Consider the following 24116-nt stretch of genomic DNA (forward strand, 5'->3'; position numbering starts at 1 on the left):
ATCATAAAATGAAAAGAACAAAATGTAAATACAAGGTCTTACTCTGCATGCAGTGAGCGCAAAACTAGAGGACAGAAGCCGAGGCCAGCAGCAGTCTATTAAAAGTAGTGCTGTCAAAAAGCAGGCTTAATCATCTAACACGCTGAGGAGAAGCATTAAACACATTACAGGGTAATTAATGTGGGAGTCATTTTTCAGTGAAAGAAAGGCATGCCATGTAACTCTAATCAGTGGACTACAGAGTGGACTGTGTCATTTCCTCCTGACTTCCACTGTACCCCCAGTGTACATCCCCACCTCACTCACACGTGCCTCTACATGTTCTTTGTGTAAAGGTTTGGTCAAAGGGGATGTGTACAATTGCTGGAGCTGACCTAGAAGCAGCTTTGTTAAGGATTCATTGACCATGTGGAATTGGGTCACTGAACTTCCATGCTGCTATCAGAGGACCTCTGTGGATGTTCTAACATGATTTTTTAAAACACTTTCACCAATTACAGTTTAGCAGCACAGAATCTAAGAAAACTCTGGGTATACTTCCAATAAAAAAAGATAATTAAAGTAGTTTTCTGAAGAAAATGTGCAAGAGTTTTGAATCACAACAAGGCATTTCTATATTTCTCCTTGGAGACCTAATATTTTTTTTTGTCTTGTGATTAATCAGTATTGTGATCTTGCATGTACTGTATATCCTCCTATTCACATGAACATATTCACAACCCCACCTTATTTTTAATCCTCTTTACATCTGTCACTGTTCACTAGTGGGAGAATACTAAACTATTTTGGGCTATTATTATGCAGCTACTTTTATCGCAAAGATTTGGGCATTTGAAGTAATGAGAGGCACTCTTTGTGCCTGTGTATGCCTGTGTGTGTGTGTGTGTTCGCATTTGTGCCAGCAACTGCTTGTGTATGCTTGAAGTTGATGAACCGGGGTTTTACAGGGAGACAGTGTGTGTGTGGAGGAGTGTAGGATTGAATCCCAGTCAGACACATATTAGTGGACCTGTCACTTAGTAAACAGTGACTTAAACTCATTTCCATTCTGAGTTAGGAAGTGTAGAGAGAACTCCTAAGTGCATTAGAGTCACTCGCAATTTAGGTCCACTTTGTCTCTCAGGCAAGGGTGGGTGGGAAGACTGAAAAAAGGTAGCAGAGGGAGCAATTAAACAGCAATCTGTAATCAAAATGACTCACAAAGCAATTCCCTAATTTCAGATCATGTTGTAACCTCACCATACAAAAAACAAAAGAGCAGCCTCTTTGATTGTGTTCTACAGGTAATGATGTTAAATTTCTTGTTTTGAAAGTTGGATGTCCACCAATCAAGAGCTGCCTTCATCTGTAACAAGATCTAAGTGTAGGACATTATAATTGCGAACATGCTCAAAAATCTATTACTTTTGTTTTTGTTATTTAACTTTTTTTTTTTTTTTATTTAATATGCTGCAAGGTCTGGCATGCCTTTTGATGTTGTTGCGAGCCCGGTGGGCATTCTTCCTGAGGCAATGCGCTCTCCACTCCTTCATAGGGATTGATTTTCAAAGGCGTGGCTCTTAATCAGTCACAGCAGGTCATCAGCTCCTGCTGCTTGATATCCCCTGTAGACTTGAACCTCACACAACCTTGACATCTGGCGTTACCTAATGTCATGCACCTTAACCTGTTCCTGTCACTTCCAGTCCATGCATTGTATGTACAGGTGTCACCACTGGGAGCTGACAGCTCATGACTGAAACAAATAGAAGTACTCCTGTGAGGGCAGGCCTGTAATTGTTTCACAGTCTGCATACTGTATTCCCCTGTTACATGTTCTGCTCCATCTATGTTGACAGACTGATTTATTCACTCTGTGTGTGTGAGTGTGAGTGTGTGTGTGTGTGTGTCTGTGCTCTGTGCTGCATATGTGGTAAAGAGGCAAAAAGAAAAAGGAATAAAAGGCAGTCCTTTAGCCCATGTCAGTAAACCCCATGTTAACACCATCCCTGCAACAAGTAAACATCGAAATTACAGTTTTTTAATAGAAATAAGTGCTTCCATGTTAGATCTTATAAAATGTCAACCCCAATGATTGCCTCTTCCACTGCCATTCTTCTCCTTTTCAGGTCCGTTTCCTGCTCCCTCTTTGGGCAAAGCTGTTGTGCTCAGCTTCTTGGCTGACATCAGCTCTATTAGTTGGTCTTGAGAGTTAGTAACTGGAAGGGTGATTTGTGTGGTGTAGCTGCTGTAAATGGCTGTAGAGACAGCATGGTTTAAGGGGGCACTGACTGTCCTGAGTGAGGCAAGGACAGTCTTCTTCTGGCTCAGCTTTCCAGTTCTTTGGCACACTTACTCATTGAAAAGTGTCCACTCCATCAAGAACGATCAAAGATTTTTTTTAAAAAAAAAAGAAAGAAACAAGTGATTTGTCAAAAAGTTTTAGGAGGTACATAAGGCGGTACAACAAAGAAGAGATTCATGAGATTACATGGAGATGAAATGATTACGTGCATTGTACGTAGACACTGCTAAGTAGCATTAAAGACAGAGTTCGCAGTAACAAGCCCCTGCCTAAAAAATGGGAGAAAATGACACTCAGATCTATTTTCAGTTACTCAGCTCCATTTAGGTGATTCAGATAGCATACATGAGAATGCCCATCTCTCCAACTGCAGTGGAAACCTTCATCAAATTAGAATTGAAGTGATTATCCAGGGCAGAGCAAAAGGACAAAATCGATAGTTCTTTGTTCAAGGCTAAAATGAAGAATGGGCATTCAGCAGGGCTTTCTGTCTATTGCTCCCTTTCTCTCTCTCTCTCACACACACAAACACACACACACACACACACATACACACACGCGTCTTTGAATTGCATATGCTGTTCCAACATCCTTGACCGTATCAGCATTAGGCCTGTGTGGTGTAGTCTCAAACCTTCTGTCTTGGTTTTTACCTCCCCTCTTTGGAACAAAAAAAAAAAAACCTCAAAGGAGAAGCACTTCCTCAGATAATTGCAATTAGTAGTTTTGGCTGGATGTTGCAGCGTTGGCCCTGGCCCAGCTCTGTGTGTTGGGTAAGAGGGAGTGGGAGTGTGTCTGATGGGCATGTTTCCAGCCTCCAGAGAGCCCTCTGCCCCTTTGCCTCACATGGGCCCACTGCAGGAGTCAGAGGGCCGCTGAGGGCCCGAGCAGAACCACAGAAAGAGAACTAAGTAAGTGAATAAAGAGACAGAGAGGAGACTTGCTTCCTGTGAAAAGCCTGTTACTTCATGGAGATGCAGCAAATGCCACATAAAAGTTTTGTTATTCATGTAAATTTTCAGTGTGATTTCAGTTTTAGCCCGAACTCAAACCGAGATGTATTAAAGTCAATGAACGTTCTAGAAATACGTTCATTCACCATGTCACCATATTAATGTGTGCATTCTGGAGAGACTAGACAGGAGAGTTTTTATTTGCTAATACAATAAGGTCAGAAACCAAGAGAAAAACCAAAGCAGGATACCAGCTTTAGTCCATTAAAGTAAAAAGGAAATATAATTGAATTTTAAACTAAAGTGGCTTAAATTGGCCACTAGTTTCTTTACTGGAAATATTTAGTAAAAAACAAAACTACACAGCATTTATGTCAAATTTACTTTGCAAGGATAAGGAGAAAAATGCAAAGATTTAACAATATAATAAAGGTTCTAGTAAATTGTGAAATGTGAATGCAGGGAATTTAAATTATGCTGGAATTGTCCTTTAAATGCTGCTTTGTATTTTTTTTTTTTTTCAAACAAATCCTCTGTGAGCAGCCACTCATGTTCATGTGGAACACAGACTCTCAATCACACTCTGTGTTTCTGTCTGGCACACACACACGCGCACACACTCACTTTAAACACATACACACACTGCTTCACATAAAGGACTGCAATCCATCAATGTGCTCATTGCTGTCATGAGTAAAGAGATGGAGCTCTAAGCAAGAGTCCTCTAACACAAATTTGATTTACCTCAATTTGCCTCAAACAGTGACATGTGAGCACCAGAAGTGCTAATACAGACTGGCACCTTTTGCTGCCAACAGGCATGTGTCTGTTTAGCTCAGTTTCAAAGCCTGGGCTCATGCTGAAATCTGATTTACTTAAGGATGGTATTAGATTATATAGAATTTGAAGTTATGAAAATTAACTGTGCAATATAATAATACTGTGAGAAATATGATGACTTCACGTGGGAACAGCCGATTTTGTATCTGTGTGTGTTTGTGTGTGTGTGTGTGTGTGTGTGTGTGTGTGTGTGTTCCTATCATAAAGACAAGTGTTTGTTGTGGTTTGAAATATTGTGTAGCAGCTCTAATGTTTTCCACTTAATTATTCAACCAGTGTACTGCATACAAATACCAAATCACACAATCTTCAAATGTCATCAATCAAGTGTAATTAGTTTTTAAAAAATCTGTTGTGGACAAATGCATTTTCTAAGATATTAGTGCAGCTCTGTACCAAAAAATAATCCTGACATGCAGTTCAAAAATTTACAGGGATAAGCTACTGTTTGTGTCTCCCATGAAGGAGGCACTTTGGAAAAAAATTTTCAAGAAACCATACCTTGATATAAAGACAGACATAAATCAAACTCTGCGTTGTTTCAGACACAGAAACCATCTGGCACCTTAATTATACAATAAAGCACCTCTTTGCACCACCAAGTCCCATAATGGTTCAGGCATGTTTGACATGCATCAGAGCTATGCTGGAAATGTCAACCTAATGAGTTTAGCTTTCTGTATATATATTGTGTGAACCTGCTCATTTTAAATCTGAATGAATCCAATTACCTTGCTGCAACTGAGCACGATATTCCATCCTATGCTATGTCGTTTTGCTATGTCACGACCATTCTTGACACACATACCCTCTGTAGTAATTTAACTGCAATAATTTAGGGTCTACAGCATCAGTAAAATTTCCAACACATTATCTGTTAGACATGCAAAAAATCTTTGTCATGTACTGCTCATTTACAAATTCAGCTACACCAACGGTCCAGCACAAAAATGAAAGTCCCACGACGGTTTTCTAAGGCTACATCCACACTAATATGTTTTAGTTTTACAACACACTCACTTTAGCTACATTTATGCCTGACGTTCACACACAACGACACAGACTCCTGATTGGGTCTTATCAGTCACAATTACCAGTGGTGAATGCAACATGGATAACGAATTAGTTCTTCTTTCTCTCCGTACTGGCTGTGATCTTGTCCTAGTGCGATTCTAATGCAAGTCATAGGGAGCAAAATCCTTCTATGGAAAAATGCATTATAACCTTCAGCTAGAGCTAGTATCATTCAGCTGTCAGAATTAGACAAGTCAAGTGGGTATCCACCAGAGTTACAGTCTTTTTAGTACAAAATCCCAACCTTGTGGTTCTGTGCTGGGCTGCTGAGAAGGGACAGTCACACAATAGGGAATTATATACTAAAAGTATAACCTTTGTAGATACCCACTTCATTTGATTTCAAACAGCTGGCTTCTGATTTCCTATGACTACATTTTTCGAATGCATTTTCATTTAGAATCTGGCTTTGATTTTGTCACTTTCACTGGTACTGGATTAACAAGGGATCTCCAGATGGACAGAAGGCACTACCAAATGAATTCAATGTGCATATGGACAGGTGCACGTTGTTTAAAGACAGACCTGAAAAAATGTGAACCTGTTGTTGCCAGTGTTGAGGCAGTGTGATGAGAACACCTTTTGTTGGTCATGACCTTCAGTTAAAAAGCATTCAGGTTGCTATAAGCATTGTGTCCTTGTTTTGCTTTCTTTATTCAGGTGGCCAACCTGGCTTGCTCCATCTCCAACAATGAAGAGGGTGTGAAGTTGGTTCGCATGGCTGCCACCCAAATCGACAGCCTATGTCCACAGGTGAGGACTTAAAAAACCACTTTCATCCCACAATAAAGCACTTTTTACACAAGCATTATTAGCTCTACGATTTAACGCAAAGCAGAAATTGGAATAGCTAGAAATGACAGAGGAAGAATCATAGTTGGTAGACTGGGAGGAAAAGCTACGAGTAATGTGTAGGAGGTTTGTGCTTTTTCTGTGGATGCAAGCAAAGGAGCATGTTAAAATCGATCCATTGTTTCCACGGTTAATGGTAGGCTGTATCCACAGAGGACCCAACACAGTAATGGAGAAGAGAAATGGAGAAGGGAGGCCAACTTTCAGATTCAGGAACTAATGTGCAGGCCCCACTACGTACACCTGCTGAGACCCTCTTACTTAAAAACCTGGGCAGGAACCATCTCCTGGTACCTCTTGGCAATGCTCAACACAGACAGACTGAAAAACACAATAGTCACAGACTTTGTGACTGGGGAAGAAGGAACAAAGAAGAGGTGTAACAAAAAGAAATATTTCCGGGGGAGCCCCAGTAGCTCACCTGATAGAGCGTGTACCACATAGCAAGGCTTAGTCAGCGACTGGGGTTTGAGTCCAGCCTGGGTCGTTGGCTGCATTTTAAAATCCTGTGAAATGTTGATCTTTTTTTGGCTTTAGGCTCTTTTGTTAAATTTGAGTCAATCCCACAAACTTTGTCTTGCTCCCATAAATACTTAGAACTTAGAACTTAGAACATCATTATATCTGGTGCAATAAACAGTGCCCAACAACTGCCCTTTTACTCCTGTAGAAACTTAAAGCCTACAATAAAAACTAAAAGTATGCAGGATTATCATTGGTTTTGACAATAAGAAGAATCCCTCCAGGCACGGAGCTGGCAATCCACGTCATTATTCAAAAATTCAATGTTGGGACAATGTCATTTTGATGTAAAACACTGACATAAGTTGATGTTGATATTATTTTCAAGTTGTGCTGTTGAGGAACCAAAGTCCAATGTTTACCAAACATCTCATGTCAACGTCATATCGACTATAAATTCTAGTCATGAGGTATGGTGACTACAACCCAACATCTGCTAAGCATCACAGTGTCAGTTAGCCAACGCTGGGTTTTCACATCAACCTGATTTTCATTTCCAACTAAAATTTAACATCTGTCTGACGTTAGAGCCATTAGAGTCCAACGTCTTTCTTAGGTTACATTGATATATAGTGTTTGTACTTAATTACTCTGTTAACCCTTCTTACATGGCAGGTTATCAACGCTGCACTCACTCTGGCTGCCCGCCCCCAAAGCAAGGTGGCCCAAGACAACATGGACGTTTTCAAGGATCAGTGGGAGAAGCAGGTGCGCATCCTCACCGAGGCTGTGGATGACATCACCTCTGTGGATGACTTCCTTTCTGTGTCAGGTATGAGGAAATACAGCATAGTTTGTTCACAGTGGAAAATGAGCCACATGTTCCTAGTTTTCACTCACTCACTGGTTGCTTCAAACAGCAAGCTGAAGAGATTTTTCTGTGGTGGCTCGATGTGAAAAACAAAATCACAATTTGGATGATAACAAATAAGAAATCACAACATTAAAAAAAAACAAAAAAACAATAGAGCAAATCAGAGAAAAACATAGCAATTCAACAGTGAAGTCAGAAAGCAAAGCAATCAGAAAACAAATAGCTGTTTGTTTTGCTTGAATTGTGGTTTGTTCGATTCTGTCTGTTTGCATTTTGTTCCATGTGTCTGTCCCATAACCTATTCATTAATTTGAAACTTTTTGTATTTGATCTTAAGATTAATATATCATATTAAAAAATAAAACATAAAAATAAAAAATAAAAAAAACTTTTAGGTCTTTATATGGATCCCAAAGTAAGGATAAGGAGTTGTTGTATAACTACTTACATTTTTTCACAAAGTTCATGAGAGGTGCACTTTTGGTGCACTGGTAAATTAGTTGCATGTTTTTTTTGTTTTGTTGTTTTAAAATAAGAAATAAATAGGTTGATTAACTACAATTAAAATTGCAATTGTTCAGAATTAAGAGCCACTTATTCCCATTCTCGGAGAAACACTGTACAATATTATTCATCAGCACATAATGTAAAAGAAATGACTGATTTCCATTCACAAGAAAAATTAATTATTTTGTGAAGAATCCAAACATTATACAAATACAATTTCTCTCAACAAGGGAAACAAGTGGAGACCTTATGTCGCTTCAGTAACATTCACTGTCATTCTTTTTTGCCTCTCCACAGAGAACCACATCCTTGAGGACGTCAACAAATGCGTCATTGCTCTGCAAGAAGGAGACGTGGACACTCTTGACCGAACTGCTGGAGCCATCCGGGGCCGAGCTGCACGTGTGGTCCACATCATTAACGCTGAGATGGAAAACTACGAACCTGGCGTCTACACTGAGCGTGTGCTGGAGTCGATCAAGCTTCTGTCTGAGACCGGTTAGTGCACTGTACACAAGGCTGGTGTGGCACAAGCTACAGTCAAATGTATTGTAGTGAGAAGATTAATACAATATCTTTCACACTTGGACTCTTGAGACAAGCCTTTTGGCAAGTGGAGCTGCTTTCATGAGGAGTTCTCTAACAAACACGCTCTCTAGCGCTCACATTAGCTTCTCAATCTGGTGAGTGACTTACAGATACGCCTTAATTGCCTGCATGCCCAGTGTCCCACAGTTTCAATCAGCGTCTTGGCTCTAACACAAACTCTGGACACCACCTGTTCACTCCTCTGCTGCTCTAATCTCTCATCCACTTTTCATCTGTGATTTTTTTCCTCCGTCACTGTGCAGCTTCTGTGCCACAATACATTTCAGGAGACCCAAGTTTATCCCTGTTGCAGACCAGACTCAGGGCCAACACATGTCATAGTCCCAACTAAAGTGAAGATTGACCCCCCCCCCAAAATTGACTGAATACTATTCTCAGCAAATGGGATGTAAGGGTGCAATAATGAGTAAACTTTGAGTGAACTTTGTAGAGTTGTAGAGCTGGGAAGTTTGAGTGTTATGTTGTCTCTGTATTTCCAGGGTTAGACCTCTAAATATGTCAACAATTTAGTGTTTTTGAGTATGAGGTGCTGTGCAGTTTTTATGAATGAATAGAAATGATTTAAATATTTATATGCAAAACAATTACTAACACTAACATGCACCACTTCTAACTAACAACTAAACTGCAGAAGTCAGTCTGCCAGTCAGGAATGCGACTGCCTGATACTAGTGCATGAACAAATTTCTCTTCAGTGCTCTTCCGTGTATCTGTCGCAAGTACAGGAACTGTTGAGTTTGAGTGGAGTATTTGACTCATACATTAACAGTAAGCAGTCAATAAGACAGCGTCTGCACAGCTTAAAGCCTAACATTATTACACAGTCACTGAGAGAGTTTGTAACACTTGCTAATGTTTAGTTTAGTAATGTGTAAAACCAGAGTAATTGGCAGAAGGTGAAAGTTTTTGTCAATGTTGGATCCAGAGTGTGCGGCTGTTGTTATTTCCTGTTATTTCCATCATTATTTGTGTTACAACTCCATGATTTTGTATAATGGCATCATTATAACACACAGGTGGTTCATAAATGAAGAAACAAATAGTCAGTGTTTCTTTTCATTAGCGCAGTCTTGTTTAAGGTATTATATTTGTATGTATTGTGTTCAGAAAGAGTCTTAACACAAAGACAGAAGAAAGAGTCCGGTGTCTATTTTCCTGAAAAACACTTTTGCTGTGTGAAATAGCTTAGAAATGGGTGCTAACATGCCTTTAAAAATGTACCATTATGAAAGGTGAACAAACAAAAACACAGGATGAAAGGAAAGAAGTAATTTAGCAATTACCTGTCCACCAGAATCAAATCAGAGCACAATCCCTCTTTTACACTAGCCCACCCCCACACACACACACACACCCCCCATTCTATTTTTCTTCTCCATTCTCGCCCTTCCATCCCTCCCCCAGTTTCTGTCTCTCCCATTAGAACCCATTTAGTGAGGCAGTATATCTATTGTTTCGCTCGTTACTTTCATCTGCCTGGATAATTGAGAGACACAATCAACTCCCATCCCTGCTAGATGATAAGTCGCAAACAGCATTAGGTGAGTCACGTGTTCTCATACAGCCATCTGTCTAAGCCCCTCTTCTGGCACTCAACTCCACCCTAATGGACTACCTACAGCACCAGTTATATGGTATCTTAAGCACATTCTGTTCTATTATTGCATAATTCAGTTTAATTGATTGGGGTAATTAATTGATGAAGTACAGAGGCCATATCTCATGGACATTTAAGGTCAGTTTTGTATGACCATAACCTTGTCACACACTAAGATTATATAATTGTGCTGCTGTTCTATTCATCCTCCATGGAGTATGGAGCGTCTAGAGTCAGCAGAACCTAGAGGTATTATGTCAGCATTACTGAGAACAACAAATGGAAAACTGTTGGTGTTGCAGCATCATATCGATTGCCCACTGATTTTTGTTTTTGAAGAGTTAACAACATAATGTCTAATCTAATGGTTTAAAGAGAGAATCCTGCTACCTGAATGCTTTATTCAAAATAGATACCAGATAAAAGATTCATTAATTACAACCTGAATTTTTACAGATTGGGGTAGTTGTCCAACTTGGACCTAGACACACAACATATCTTTAGGAAATTCAGTACATTTTCTTACATGTGATTGTTGTTACAGCTTTACAGACTTTACAGGCTTTACATGCAAATCATACTCTGCAGTAATATGTGATTGTTAAAGGTCAAACATGGCCAACAGCCGTCTCTGTGGATTTGTTCACACCTACACATTAGGTTGACTGTAAATGTTACAGTTTTTACTGGAACTGAAACAATGGCACTCAGTACCATCAATGTAATAAAAAACCAGCCACAACCAGTACTTATAGAGTCCAGTCTTTATCACATTGTCGACAAGAAAAGTAATAGTTGCAACAGGTAAGATGTAGACATGCAGATGTGTACCATGGAAAGGAAAACATTAGCTTCTGCAAATTTAACATGTGTGCCACCTGTTGGAAGTGAGTGTTGCATCTGCAGTAACTTCCTTTTTATAGCTGCTGTTTATATGAGCACAAGACTTGTGAGACACAAGACACTGAATATTTAAACTATAAACTTGCATGTTACATATCACACATTAGAGCATATGTTTACATTCAATTTACAAAGCCTTATACAGTGTCACATCACAAAACAAATTTATTTTCCAACATTGATTTGTAATGTCATTATATTGGACTTGTTTTTTCGTAGAATTGTTAGTACTGGATAGGTGACTGCAAACAACTGACACTAACAGGCACTTTCTGATTCATAGATGTTATAAAGGGAATACATTATAATTCATTTACAAAATCTTCAAAAGTTGATGCATTGCAGCCACAAGCTGAATTATAATTCTATTTGAATAATTAATATCTACTGCAGGTTAGTGTGGATCGATTATGCATTTTTATTCAATATTTTATTTACTTTAACAATGTTTTAAAATGTAAGTCCTTAAAAAACCAAGCTGCAAAAGGTTAAATACACCCACAATCAGCTGATTTTAAAGGTGCTACATGTAAGTATTTGCAATTAGCACACAGTCAACATTGGCATTAACAGGTCTTTACTTACCAATCTAGAAGAAACATTTGGAGTTCAGCATCAAACTTTATTCCCTTACGCAGCAAGAGCTGTCTCCAGCGGTGGAAAGCAACACCAGTGTTAACTCTTGTTCTGCTTCTATCGCCTCTTTGCTGCCAAATGTGGTTTCTTGCCCTCTGGGCAGCGCTAATTCTTCACCTCTCATGTTGAACTTAGAGCTGACTGGACACTACAGCGCCTCACTATCAAGTCTTGAGATTCACAGTGGTATTACGAGACAGGACTGGGTGGGGCTAGCTGGTTATTATAATTTAGTTCATTTTCAAATGTTTTTAAATAAAATACTTACATTGCACCTTTAGTGTGTGCCGGCGTCCTGTCTGACTTCACCTTAAATTCAGGGCTAAGATGATATAGTCTATACACATGCAGCAAATAGGTGAGTCACACTGGCTGCATGGCTTCAAGGGGGACTCTTAAATTTAACAAGGCGTCGTGTCCACTCGATCGTGGGTGCTAATTGAGATGTTAAGTTGAGAACCGGCAACTATGTTAGACCAGCGTTTCATTTGCTCCATATTTCTCCTTGATGAAGAGCTGTTGTGTTTCCCTTTCCTGTTTCCCTCTTAGTAGTAGTTGGGGTTTTTAAGGGCTACCATGCACATCTGATCTGGACCATAAAGCACTTATTGATCCTCATGAACTTTTGCCTCCCTCTCCCCTCAGTCCTCACAGACTTGATGTCTATGTAGTTGAACACAGTCAAGGAGAAATCTATAGCTGGGGGAAAGATGATTAAGCGTAACTGAACAAAGGAAAAGAATATAGGACCACACACCTTTTAGAGGGTACTGAGTCCAATTAACTAGACCCTACCAAAAAATCAATAGCTGTCACCAAGGATTTCACTAAGCGATCTGAGCAGGGATTTTAGTGGAATTCATTGATGTGGTCCCCTTTTTTCCTTTTTAAAGTGCTGTGCATGTGTATATCCTGTGACTGAGTTTCTGTGTGCGTGTGTGTGTGTATGTGTGTGTGTGTGTGTGTGTGTGTGTGTGTGTGTGTGTGTGTGTGTGTGTGTGTGTGTGTCTTTGAGTCTATTAGGTGGCTCTTTGTATTTTTTTTGTTTGATTGCACCCATGTTTATGCCTGTGGCCACTCATGCCAGTCATGACCACTAGGCCTGTCTTCCTGACAACTGCCATGTCTACACCAGACACTTATCACAACTGCATGCCCTTTGACCTTGTCTCAATTTATCCATCCCTGTTTCTCATATTGAGTGCAGTCAGATTTATGACCAGGCCAAATACAGGCAGCCAGGGCACACAACTCGCGTGTGTAAAGCTGAGCAATAGATTCCTGACAGACAGTCCACACATGGGCCTTGGATTGAAGCGTGTCCTTGAGAGGAAGAAAAATCAATAGCCTAATGGGAAAGTGGTTATGGCTTCTCCCTCTTTCCCCCACTCCTTCCTCTTTCCCTGAGACACTTTTCTGCCCGCTGACTCCCTGTGTTTAAAGTTATCTTCTCCTTAAAAAAAAAGGGGACAAATTTTAAAGTTGATCATTAATGTGGTGCCCGGAGAGGGTAGATCAAAAAACTGATATATTGCCTAAGTCAGTGTGCCATTTAGAGAAGCAGGGTGGCGTCGCTCCTTGTTATTACATGGGGGCAAAGTAAATGGGATTTAGCCACGGTTTTGCAGTGAGCACTAACACACATGCTCACGCTGCCACCCACATGTCACGTCTGTAAATCAGTGGATCAAGTGCACTAAAAAGAATTGCAGCAAAGGTTTAGGGATAGAAGTAAAGACACTTCACAATGTCTACTTTTAAAATAATAGCTCTGAGGATCAGACTCTGCGGCTAGCTGGACTGAAAGTAACTTACCAGAAATATTCAGCGTTTATTTTTAAATCTTTGATCAGACTACCCTATTAGTGACATCAAAAACCAATAATATAGAGCAGAAAGAGAGCAATTCATAGTTGAGGGGAAGTAGGACAGTGACTCAATGCTCCTTTGACACAAAAAATGGCATCCTGGTACATACTATAGTTGTACAGTGCACAGTTGCTTGGCCGGATGAGTCGCTTTTGTATCCATTGTTATGATGATGGAAAAAAGGTTTTCGCCACAATGGGAAACAGATGGCAAACTCATAGCTTGCAAGGAGAGGAGGTAAGGTCTCTTAATCAGAGTGTAAATAGAGGTGGGAGTTGGGAGAGAGTGCTGATGAGGAAATCACTATGAGAGCAGAAGTGGAGGAAGGTGAAAGATGTTAACCAAGGTTATGGTGTTGGACAGCAGAGAGGTAAGCTTTCTAAAATCAGGATCACTTTAGTCTCAATCTCATAACCTTCAGTGTTCCCATAGATTTGTCCTGAAGTATAGCTATAAAGTTTGACGTAATATTTTTAAGACTGCAGAAATGTAATTAAAAAAAAATATATAGCAATGAAATGAAAAAGCTTTATACATTCACAGTACAATTCCAGCTTAGATTGTGAAAGTGAATTGTACAAATATTTGTGCTAGCAAATTTCAGTTGTGTAACTCATGCAATGTAACTACTTTGGCTGTGCACTAATCTTTTTTGTGGCCCTTAAATGCACCACTGTATTCACCTCATGTGTCTCATGTTTAGTGCTTGACAGGCATCATACAGTGGTTTTTAGAACCTTTTTGCTGAAACTAGCCAATGAGAGCAGTGAGAGTGAACCAGAATAGTAAAGCTGTGGGCCATGTAACCAAAACAATGAGCTGAAAGATGCTATAAAGCTCTGTAGGCCTGAGTGGAACGGCAGAGTGGGTTCATCACTGAGAGGAACTGCTTTAACTTAAGTAGTGATCCTTTGTCAAAATAAAATGCCCTAAAAATACTACACTAATACTATATTATAGAAACATTATAACATAAAAACATCACAAGTAAAACTTTGGACAGGCCTGATTTTAGGGTTAATGTTTTACTTCATGACTTGTAATACTAATTGTAGGAAAGTGTTTTGTTTTTGTTTTTTTAGTTTTTTTATTGTCTTGTTTAAACTGAGCTGTCATTGTGTGAAATTGAGGTTTAGGCATCAGAAACTGTGAGAGTTGTGCTGTGTAGAGTTTGTTACACATGTCACAGGGGCATGGCATCTCTGCAGCAAGGTTTTTAAACATTCATTGTACTTCCATAACTTCACACTTAAACTATGCTTAAGCCTAGGGGGTGAAAAAAATCCATTCCTACATGGTCACATTTAATTCCCTTCATCATTTTTCAACTGGAATGAGTGAAATTGCCCCTTACCATCAGCAACTTTGCTCATTAAGAGCTTGGAGAACATTTAAATATTTCTATTTAAAACGCCTTCCCAGCAATTCCCAAAAGCCTATTTTACGCTCCTCCAGTAAGTGGATTAAACTGAATTAAAAATGAAAAGAAAAGGGGAGAGAGTTTTTGTAGTGCCTTTTATGTATGGTGAAATATAGCTTATGTTTTATATCAGACAAATAAGTATACTGCAGATCCACCTTTAGTGCAAGCTGGCTAATTGATTTAGTTCACGCCGCATGTAAGAGAGCAAGGAAGTGTGGAGAGTAATAATAAAAATCACATTGTTGGCATTCGGGTGGAGGCTCAACAGCCAGGCTGCCACACTTTATTTGTCTTTCCTCTGCTTTGCAATCCGTCTGTCTTCATTAGACCTGTCATCTCCTCTGGAAAGTGTGCTGTCTTAAATCAGGCCAAGTATCTACTGTTTGTAGATACATATTTGTTACTTCCAAAGCAGCCATGACATCTTTTTATAGTATATCAAAAAAGCAAAGTCTTTCTCTTTCACTGTCTTTCTCCACCTAAAACCATTTCTAAATATGTGTATTCACTGTGGATTCATAGAAAATACCTGTCCAGTGGTGTCACAAGTAATAGTGGGATGGAGGCCTATAGATAACACAGTATATGGAAACCACCTTTTGTGGCTGGAAATGGCCTGTCCAGGTAAACCAAAGCTTTTGTTATGATAATTTGCTACAGCACAAACTTCATATGGGGAAAAAAAACACATTATTAAACTCTGCATTCAGTTATTCTGACTCAACAGGAGATTATGTGGAAAGGTAGCCTGCTAAATATTGAAACATTCAGCCCGTATTCTTGAATATTGAATAATGTCTATTCGCATTCAGCACATTTCATTTAAACACACAGAGTCTGGCCAATTGATACTGACAACAAAACCAACCATTTTTATGGTCAATAGGGACTTTTCTTTTGTTGCCTGGCTTTTGTTCAACTCAAAAGACTTTGATGAATTTGTTTCCTCTCACCGGCATCGTGAGTTGACAGGCTGAGCTTGCAAGTTAGTGTCCTTGTACTGTAACACTGAAGCACACACGGGCCTTCTTCTCACACGTTCCGCACACACTTCCATGTGCCACATGCCAACACACACGCAAAACAGATCTGTAACAGACAGGCCGATCTTCCTGTGAAAAAACTAATTGGCGTGTGACGTGCAAATGGCATATCGTCACTTACGCAGAGGTTAGGTGTGACATCTTGCCTTTTCCTGCAGTGCACAAGTGAGCGGACACTGATGCATGGGGAGACCCTGCTGCTATCAAAAATTCTGATGAAAAGGTTGTTATCATGTCCTCGTCTGGAGAGACCACACATCGATAACTGTGCTTTCACCATGCCATCTTGCCGTTGTAATTGCTAAGCTTTCATTCATTCTGTTCACAAGCAAATGTGATAAACGTGACTCTCCTTTCTCTCTTTTGTTCCTTCTTTCCACCTCCTTACCTGTTTCCTCCCTGCAGTCATGCCCCGTTTTGCTGAACAAGTGGAAGTTGCGATTGAGGCACTGAGTACGAACCCCCCACAGCCCTTTGAGGAGAATGAGTTCATTGATGCATCCCGTTTGGTGTACGACGGCGTCCGTGACATCAGGAAAGCTGTACTCATGATAAGGGTATGTCCATTACTTCATCTAAAAGAGTAAAAGGAAAACACTCACCGAAACGTCTCAAATGGTTTAAATGCTCAGAAAGGAGAAATGGATGCTTCTGTAAATGCTGACCAAGGCCAAGAGCAGCAGTTTATTTTTGTTTGTGCAAATATTTAAAACATTGACTTTGTATCTTGTGAATGTAGACATATAAATAGTTTATTTCCTAGTGTTGCTGAATAGTTAGTCAGCGTGTCTGTATTAAGCTCTACAATCACTTCACTCCACTTTTCACCCTCTAAATTATACTTTGAAAAATTTCCTCTTCCTCTTTTTCCTATGAGAATAACATCTCTTGAGTCATTGGATTCATCGCCTTGTGAACTTCACCATGACTCATGAGACAAATTTGTCACACTCACAGACATTCTTCCAGTTTTTTCCCCTTCATTCTCATTTTAGCGAGACACCTCAGTGGGACATTGTTGGGAGAGCAAACTGTGCTGCTGGCTAGCATAGATGATAGTGGATGTTCTCTGACAAAAATATATCTGCCCTCAGGATGAAGACACCCATAATTGAAATCTAAAATTCAACAGAATTCCCATTTGAGATGTCACACCTGCCACATGATCTGTTTTGTGAATCTGACAGAACATTTTACAGCATGTCTTGAGAAAAAATGCTGCATAAAATCATGGCACCAGCAGCTCCGCCGCCTCACATACCCACTCTGATGCTACACTATCTGCATTTTTCACCCAAACTGGCCCCTCTCTCTTCACCATGTAATTCATTTATTCAACTTTATGCAGGCTGGAAGGTTTCCCAGTGAAGCTCTGGAAAAATCTAATTATGGAAAATAATTTGATGTTGGTAAATAATGTAAAACAGGCAGCTTTGAACTGCCCAGGACCAGCTGGCTTCATAATCCCATCCAAGTTCAATTACTTTCTGAGGAAACAACTTAGGAGATCCTTGCTTTCTCTGTTGTCTAACTCCATCATATAAATAGCAAATGTCCGTGCCACATGTAATAGTTTTTTTGTGCTCACATTTCTATGTGTCTGTGTTATTTTTCTCCCACTTAAGCCAAGTAATGGCTCAGAATTTTTACAACACAGATCTTATGAGCAGCCGATGGATTAAGAAACCAATTCTCCACAGTGTTTAAAAATTGAGGCAGGTCTTGAGAAGAGTATAAAGTTATAATGAAAGTTCTCAAAAATATAGTTTGGCCCACGTACATGCGCGTGCACGCGCACACACACACACACACACACACACACAGCAAAGTAGTGCGGTGGAGTCGCAACCATTAGAATGAAACATGTATGAAATTGGACAGTGGTTGGAAACTGGCAGCTGTGACATAACCAGTGTTTACACTCTCTCCCAGCTCTCCCACATACTGACCCACAGCCTGTCTCACCCAGAAAGTTTTACTGGCATTTTAAACCTTTAGCAGTGCTGCATCAACAAAAATGCAAGAGCCTGCAATGGTAGAGAGCATGTTGATCCGGGTACCTGTGACACAATGAAATACAATCTGAGAAGGCTGGTTTTTAATACAAGGGCATAGATTTGGTTTCCACATTGGTAGGGACACAACAACAACAAAACAGAGAGGATTTTTTAATGCTGTCAACTGAATGGTTTATTACCATCTAAGGACAATAAGGACTGTTCTGTTCTTGTTTTAATAATAGATCCTCAGGTCACATGCTTAAACAGTGCACAGGAGTTCATAACCATGAGACAGGATTTATACAACTCTGAAAAGTTGTATAAAGTTATGGCAATAGCAATCATTTTATCCTCCATTGTGATGATCACAAGGTGAACCATACAACCAAACAACATGTGTTTTTGCTGGAGTCCACAGTGTTCCACAGAGTGACCTCACTAAAATGAATGAGGTGGCTGTATTTTTCCACACATAATGTCTGTGTAAACATGGCCTGAGTCAGACTGTCTTTTTGTATTATTTGCCTTTGCTCAACCTAAAGAGTAAATCCACAAATTTGGATGGAGGAAACACTCTAATACCTCCATGGCCTAAAAGTCTCTTGAACCTCTGACCACTCCCAGCATCACAGCTGGTCAGATGTGGTCTATTGTACTTACGACCACACTCAGCTGTGATGTAGCATGGTACTACAGTGCCATGATACATCTCTACAGCTTATGGAATGAGCGCATTATCCACGGTAGTTATGCCACTGCTATTATTAGACAATCCTTAAGAATCTGTCTACAGCAAAGCTGGTTAACATCTGGTTCTGTTACCCTGGATTTTGGCATCCAGCTATAAACACATTCACATTAGGAGAGAAAAGGGTGTCAGAAGCAGATAATCATATGCATCATCAATAAATAAAATGCACTGTATTTAATTTGAGATAAGATTAGATAATTATTTCCCATGAGGAAATTAGGTCAGTACAGAGGCAAAAATACTGTGATTTATGCGGCAAAATAGGAATACAGGCACATAACTAACAACACCAAGCAAAATATACTATCATTCAAATAATACAATAAATTATATATTAAAGAAATAAAAAAGGTCATTACAATTTGTGCTTTTATGAAGCTTTTGTTATAAATAAATACAAGCAAAACACGGTGTGATATGAGTGTAATATAAACATCATCCCTGTTACTGTGGATAAATAAAAACACTTATAAAGAATAAAAGAATGCCTAATGAAGCTCCATGTGTCCTGAGCACTGAGTAAATAAATTATTAGGAGCTAATTTTCAGTGTGTGGGTGGTCTTCCCTTTTTTGCAAGCTCATCACTGCCCCTCATTAAGTCACATTGATCATCTGTTTTATTTTTATTTGTATAGTCTCAATGAGTCTGTTTGAAGATTTTATGTTCAGCAGTGATAGAATATCCAGCAGAGTCTAACAGGCCACACTGGATCAATCACTGTTGGGAATACTAAGAGGGAAATCAGCATAATTAACAGCCTATGCTACAATAAATGTCATTCATCACTGCCATAGGCTGTGGCCTACGAGCAACCTGTTCTTTGGTAGGAGTCCTGCTTTATTGCCAATGTAAGCACTGGCTTTGTGTAAACATTTACTATTTCTACAATTCATCGTTATGGAAAGGTATTTTACAAATAGAATAACCCAGAGTGCTGTCTACAAGGATAACTGTGACAACACCAGGAATTCAGTGCTTTTTTAAATGTCAGCTTCATGTGGGAATGACTTTACACATGTACATGTTTTGTACATGTTTCTGCTCTGCAGCAGGTCAGCCATACAGCATACAGTATGTTACCATGGTGATCGTAGCCCAGTTAAAATTGAGCCAGCTTCATAAGATCAACAAGCCTGTGTTGAAGTACAGTAAACTGACTAACCCACAAATCTTAATTAGTGATAGAGCCCCATGTAGCCAGCAGAGCTAAATAAAAATGTGTAATAATTATTTAGTCTCTCAGTTTGAGCAGATGCAAAATATGTAACTCAATTATATTCCAATTATATTATTTGACGAGAGACCACACATTGATTGTACTCCCAGTGCTTTTACAATGTTAGCATGATAACATGGCGGCGTAATACTCTACATCCTTCATTAAACAGCACTTACCATTCTACTTTTTTCCCCTTTGAAATAAAAATAACAGAGAAATCAAAGAACTGTCATCATTTTTTAGAAGAATAACATTAAGGAATTACAATCACCGAAAAGCAATGTTTAAACATAATACTTCCTCAAAGAAAGGAAATAAATTGAATATTAATGTGTATTATGGATGCAAATAAAATAATACTTCTAACATTTTGTCACATTTAACTTGAATCCTATTGTTTGATCCTTGAGATGAAGCTTGACAAGGTTTTTTCTTTTTCACAAATCAAGTTTCTTCTCAGTCAGTATTACTGGCAGAGATGTTTGGAGCATTATGGCAAAATGTTGTGATATCTGAACCCTTGAATGCAAATATTCTTTGAACAATAATTTTTACATGCATACAGTGCATACAGACTTAGTGTCAGGGGTAGAACTTTAATAGGCTAAAATGTTAGTATGTTTTATGTTTATTTTTAATTGAATAACTGAGTAATAGTATTAATGGTATTTCGTAGGTATTGGTGATATCTGCTTTGCTTCTCTCAATTACAAAGATTATTGATGAATTGTTTGTAAACTGTCAGTCCTCATTGTAAAAATTACAGTGAGCCCCTTTAATGCAATTAATTTAAAACTTACTAAGCACTTTTGGCATGTTTGTCTTATTTAACCCAAATGTGTGTGGAACTGCAGTTACTGAGACAGGTCTTGTGCAACTGAGTTTACCTGTGAATATCGCTCAAACACAAGTTGCACACATGTTCATTATTTTGCATTCAAACAGTGACTAATTGTTGTTTACACCTCTATACTTTATCTCATTGTTCTACATTAAAAGGTGCTGCCACTGGTATATCTTTCCACTCAGGTATCTTTTTACCTTTCTTTCAAACCTTGTACATTATTAATGTTCATTGCAAGAATTCCTATAATCCCTAATTTTTGTTTTCAAAGTGTCACACATTGGTTATGCAATTGGACAGATGTGCTTTGGCGAGGGACAGTGGTGCACAGGAAACTACCCGATCAACTCACTAAAACTCTGTCGGCCATTTCTGCCAGTCTTTTTGTCATGTGTTTGATCTTGTGTTGAGGGAACTTACACGTACTGTATGTCCATTTTCAGAGAATAACTCACTCTGAGATTTGACTCTTGAAATTGTGTGACATCTCTGCCAGAGTTTGAACTAAAACTCCCAATGAGACACTGTATACTGAACATGACAACACAGGGGAACATACGCTATCTGTTAGTCCTGCACAGTGGAGTCAAAGAAAATTGCCCTTTTCAGCTGTCAGTGTTGGAGGGTTTTTTTTCTTCTCTTTTTCAGTTTCTCTCTCATTCTTTGCCCAACTTTGTCTTTGTGTTTCTCACAGACACCAGAGGAGCTGGAAGATGACTCTGACTTTGAACAAGAAGACTATGATACTCGCAGCAGGACTAGTGTCCAGACTGAAGATGACCAGCTTATTGCCGGACAGAGTGCTCGGGTGAGTCAATGTTCACATCCCGACTGTGCTGCAACTTCTGGAATGTGCCTTAGTTGTGGAACCTGACATTAAAAAAATACAGGGAAAAGCTGCATCATTGCTGCAGAGTAGGCTGAAATGCAAGTTGAACTGCATCTCACCCCCAGCATCCATCCTGTTCTCTGGCCACACTTGAGTCACTTCATCCAACTAGTTCCACTTACATAGCATAAAAGTCCATTTAAATGATTGTAACAAGCAGGATTATTTTAAATAAACACTGTTTGGGGATGGCAGGTGTAAAATTGCAATCACAAACAAAGAAGTAATTACCAAATTCCCTTCAGATGGCAAACAAAATACAAAATACAGTATAGTACCATGCCAAGGCTTCAGTCACGATCGCTAGGGTCTGGGCTTTGTTGCACATTATTTTCACTTGGGCCCAGCTTAAAGAACATTAAGAGGGTATCAGTGCTTGCTCCCCTCCAGCAACACAGAGGCTCTAGCGGTGTGTTGCATGTTGAATGGATTGTGGATGGCAGGAGTGTGACTTGGCCCAATGCCTCTCCCTGTGGCACAGGCCTGTATTATACTGCCTGGGTCTCTGCACAATCTGCACACTTGGGGGTAATGCACAAAGAAAGGAGAAATAAATAAACCCAAAACAGCAGCTTACCATTGCTAAATACATGTACTACATAGCTGTAGCCCTCATTGTGATGGCTAAAAAAAAAAAAACAACCAAGTCAGAACCAAGGGTACTACTAAGAGGCAACCCATCATCCTTAAGGCTATCTAAAAGGCTTAAGGCTATCTCACTTCGGCCACAAGTAGCAATAATGGGATAATGATTAATACAAAATCATAGCATAACGGTAGTGTAAGTAGAGAAGAGTCATAAAGTGAGCAAACTGACTCAGTAATGTTAGATTAATGTCGAGCCAAAGCCTGATAACATTAGCTAACATTTGCCATCAAAATCCACTAGTCACTCCGGAGCAACCAAGGCTGTAGCAGCAAAGCCCCTGGGAGCGATTTCTAGATGAATGAATGATTTTAAAATCTTGTAGAAGTTCTTAACATCATCTACTGTGGCCAAGATTTTCAAACTAAATGATAGAATATGCTGTCTGTCATTGCCTGCCATAACAACACATATGAGCATTTATTTAAACTGACTCCCCCGTCGGCAGAACAAAATTATTTGTCAGTGGCTAAGGTTTGATTAGGATAAGGCACAAAAACGTCTTATTTAAAGTGAAGCAAAAATCATGTTTTGGTTTAAAAAAAGACTACTTTGGTTTAAAAAATAAACAAACAGCAGTGTCCCCTTGTATTGACCCATCCATCCATCCCAACCTCTTCCCTATGACATCACAGCACCCGGCTCTTTAACGGTATCACTCTACTTCCACCTTTACACCTGACAGACAGGAGCCATAATCCACACTAGAAGTTCTTATCAGTTAAACATTGGTCATGTTTGACATTGAACAAACAATCAGAAGGATAACTAGCAGTTTGTGTTATTCCGAAAGTTTAAATTGCCACAGGGACACTCACATTATGTGTTTTATTGCCCGAATGCAGGCCAATAATATCTTATACTGTATACTAAAATGTAATAGAATTTTTAAATCCATGTGTAACAATGTTTGCAATACTCCTAAGTAGTTGAGAAAGTGAATTTTGTTGAGTTAATTACTCAGTTCAACTGCTAAACACTGTCAAATCTGAATTCCAACCATGAACAGAAAGAACAGACCCAGGTTTTGGGTGCACGCTAGCGGCTCCAATATGACTGTGGGGGTCCTGGGCGTGAAGTGCTTTGAGTTTGTTGTATGTATACTCCCACTAAGGCTCCCGCAGAGAAACATTGCACAACCATCTGAGCTTAGATGCACCAGCGCTGCAGCACAAAGGAGCTTCACAGCACCAAACTGTTAACTACTTTTCTTGGCACTAGGCTAGCCTTTGAGTGGGCAGCTCTTCTTGGGAACAGTTTGGAGTCACAGCATGTCTCTTTGTCATAACTTGTTACTGTAATACAGTGATATAAGGTGGATTAAAGGGTGACGTGGCTCAATATAATGATTGTCACGAACACTTCATAAGCAAGCTTTGCTCGCAATGAATAAATACCCAACAATGTATTGCAGCGTGTCATCAAATGTGATTACCCCTATTTGCACATTTAGTTCACAGTATTGTGTACTGCATACTATACATCTGGCATTCTGACAATGCCTCTCACACAGTTAATTGATATCGCCTGTTTTTCCACTCATAGACACTGTTATGCCCTCAGAGACTAAACATTTACACACGCACAAGGCAAGCACATCCATAAAAGATGTGTTTGCCGTGAACCACTGGTGATCTGCCCAGTCGGCCTCAGCCTGTCGTGTCAGGATAAAGCTTGATGTCCTCTCACGGTCATGCCAAGTGCACGCTGGTGCTGTGTTTCTATTCAAACAGACAAGAGAAAGCGTAATCCATTTTCTCCATAGGAGCTGACATGAGCACATTGAGGTTTACAGTCATGATCCCTCCAAGCCCCTCCAGTGAGCGGGAATCGCACACA

General features: G+C 39.5%; 1 protein-coding gene across 1 annotated transcript in view; it reads left to right on the plus strand.

Moving 5' to 3' along the window:
• ctnna2 (catenin (cadherin-associated protein), alpha 2) overlaps positions 1 to 24116 on the plus strand; it is a 302082-nt gene that overhangs the window by 259066 nt on the left and 18900 nt on the right. Inside the window, exons 10-14 of the mRNA XM_071504020.1 lie at positions 5812 to 5904; positions 7141 to 7297; positions 8144 to 8344; positions 16332 to 16483; positions 21437 to 21550. Coding sequence (XP_071360121.1) covers positions 5812 to 5904; positions 7141 to 7297; positions 8144 to 8344; positions 16332 to 16483; positions 21437 to 21550 — 717 coding nt within the window. The remainder of the gene's footprint in view (positions 1 to 5811; positions 5905 to 7140; positions 7298 to 8143; positions 8345 to 16331; positions 16484 to 21436; positions 21551 to 24116) is intronic.

This window comes from Trachinotus anak, unplaced genomic scaffold (genome assembly GCF_046630095.1).
Source record: "Trachinotus anak isolate AG129_WGS33_773 ecotype Australia unplaced genomic scaffold, CSIRO_AGI_Tana_v1 ptg000019l, whole genome shotgun sequence".
Taxonomy (NCBI): Eukaryota; Metazoa; Chordata; class Actinopteri; order Carangiformes; family Carangidae; genus Trachinotus; species Trachinotus anak.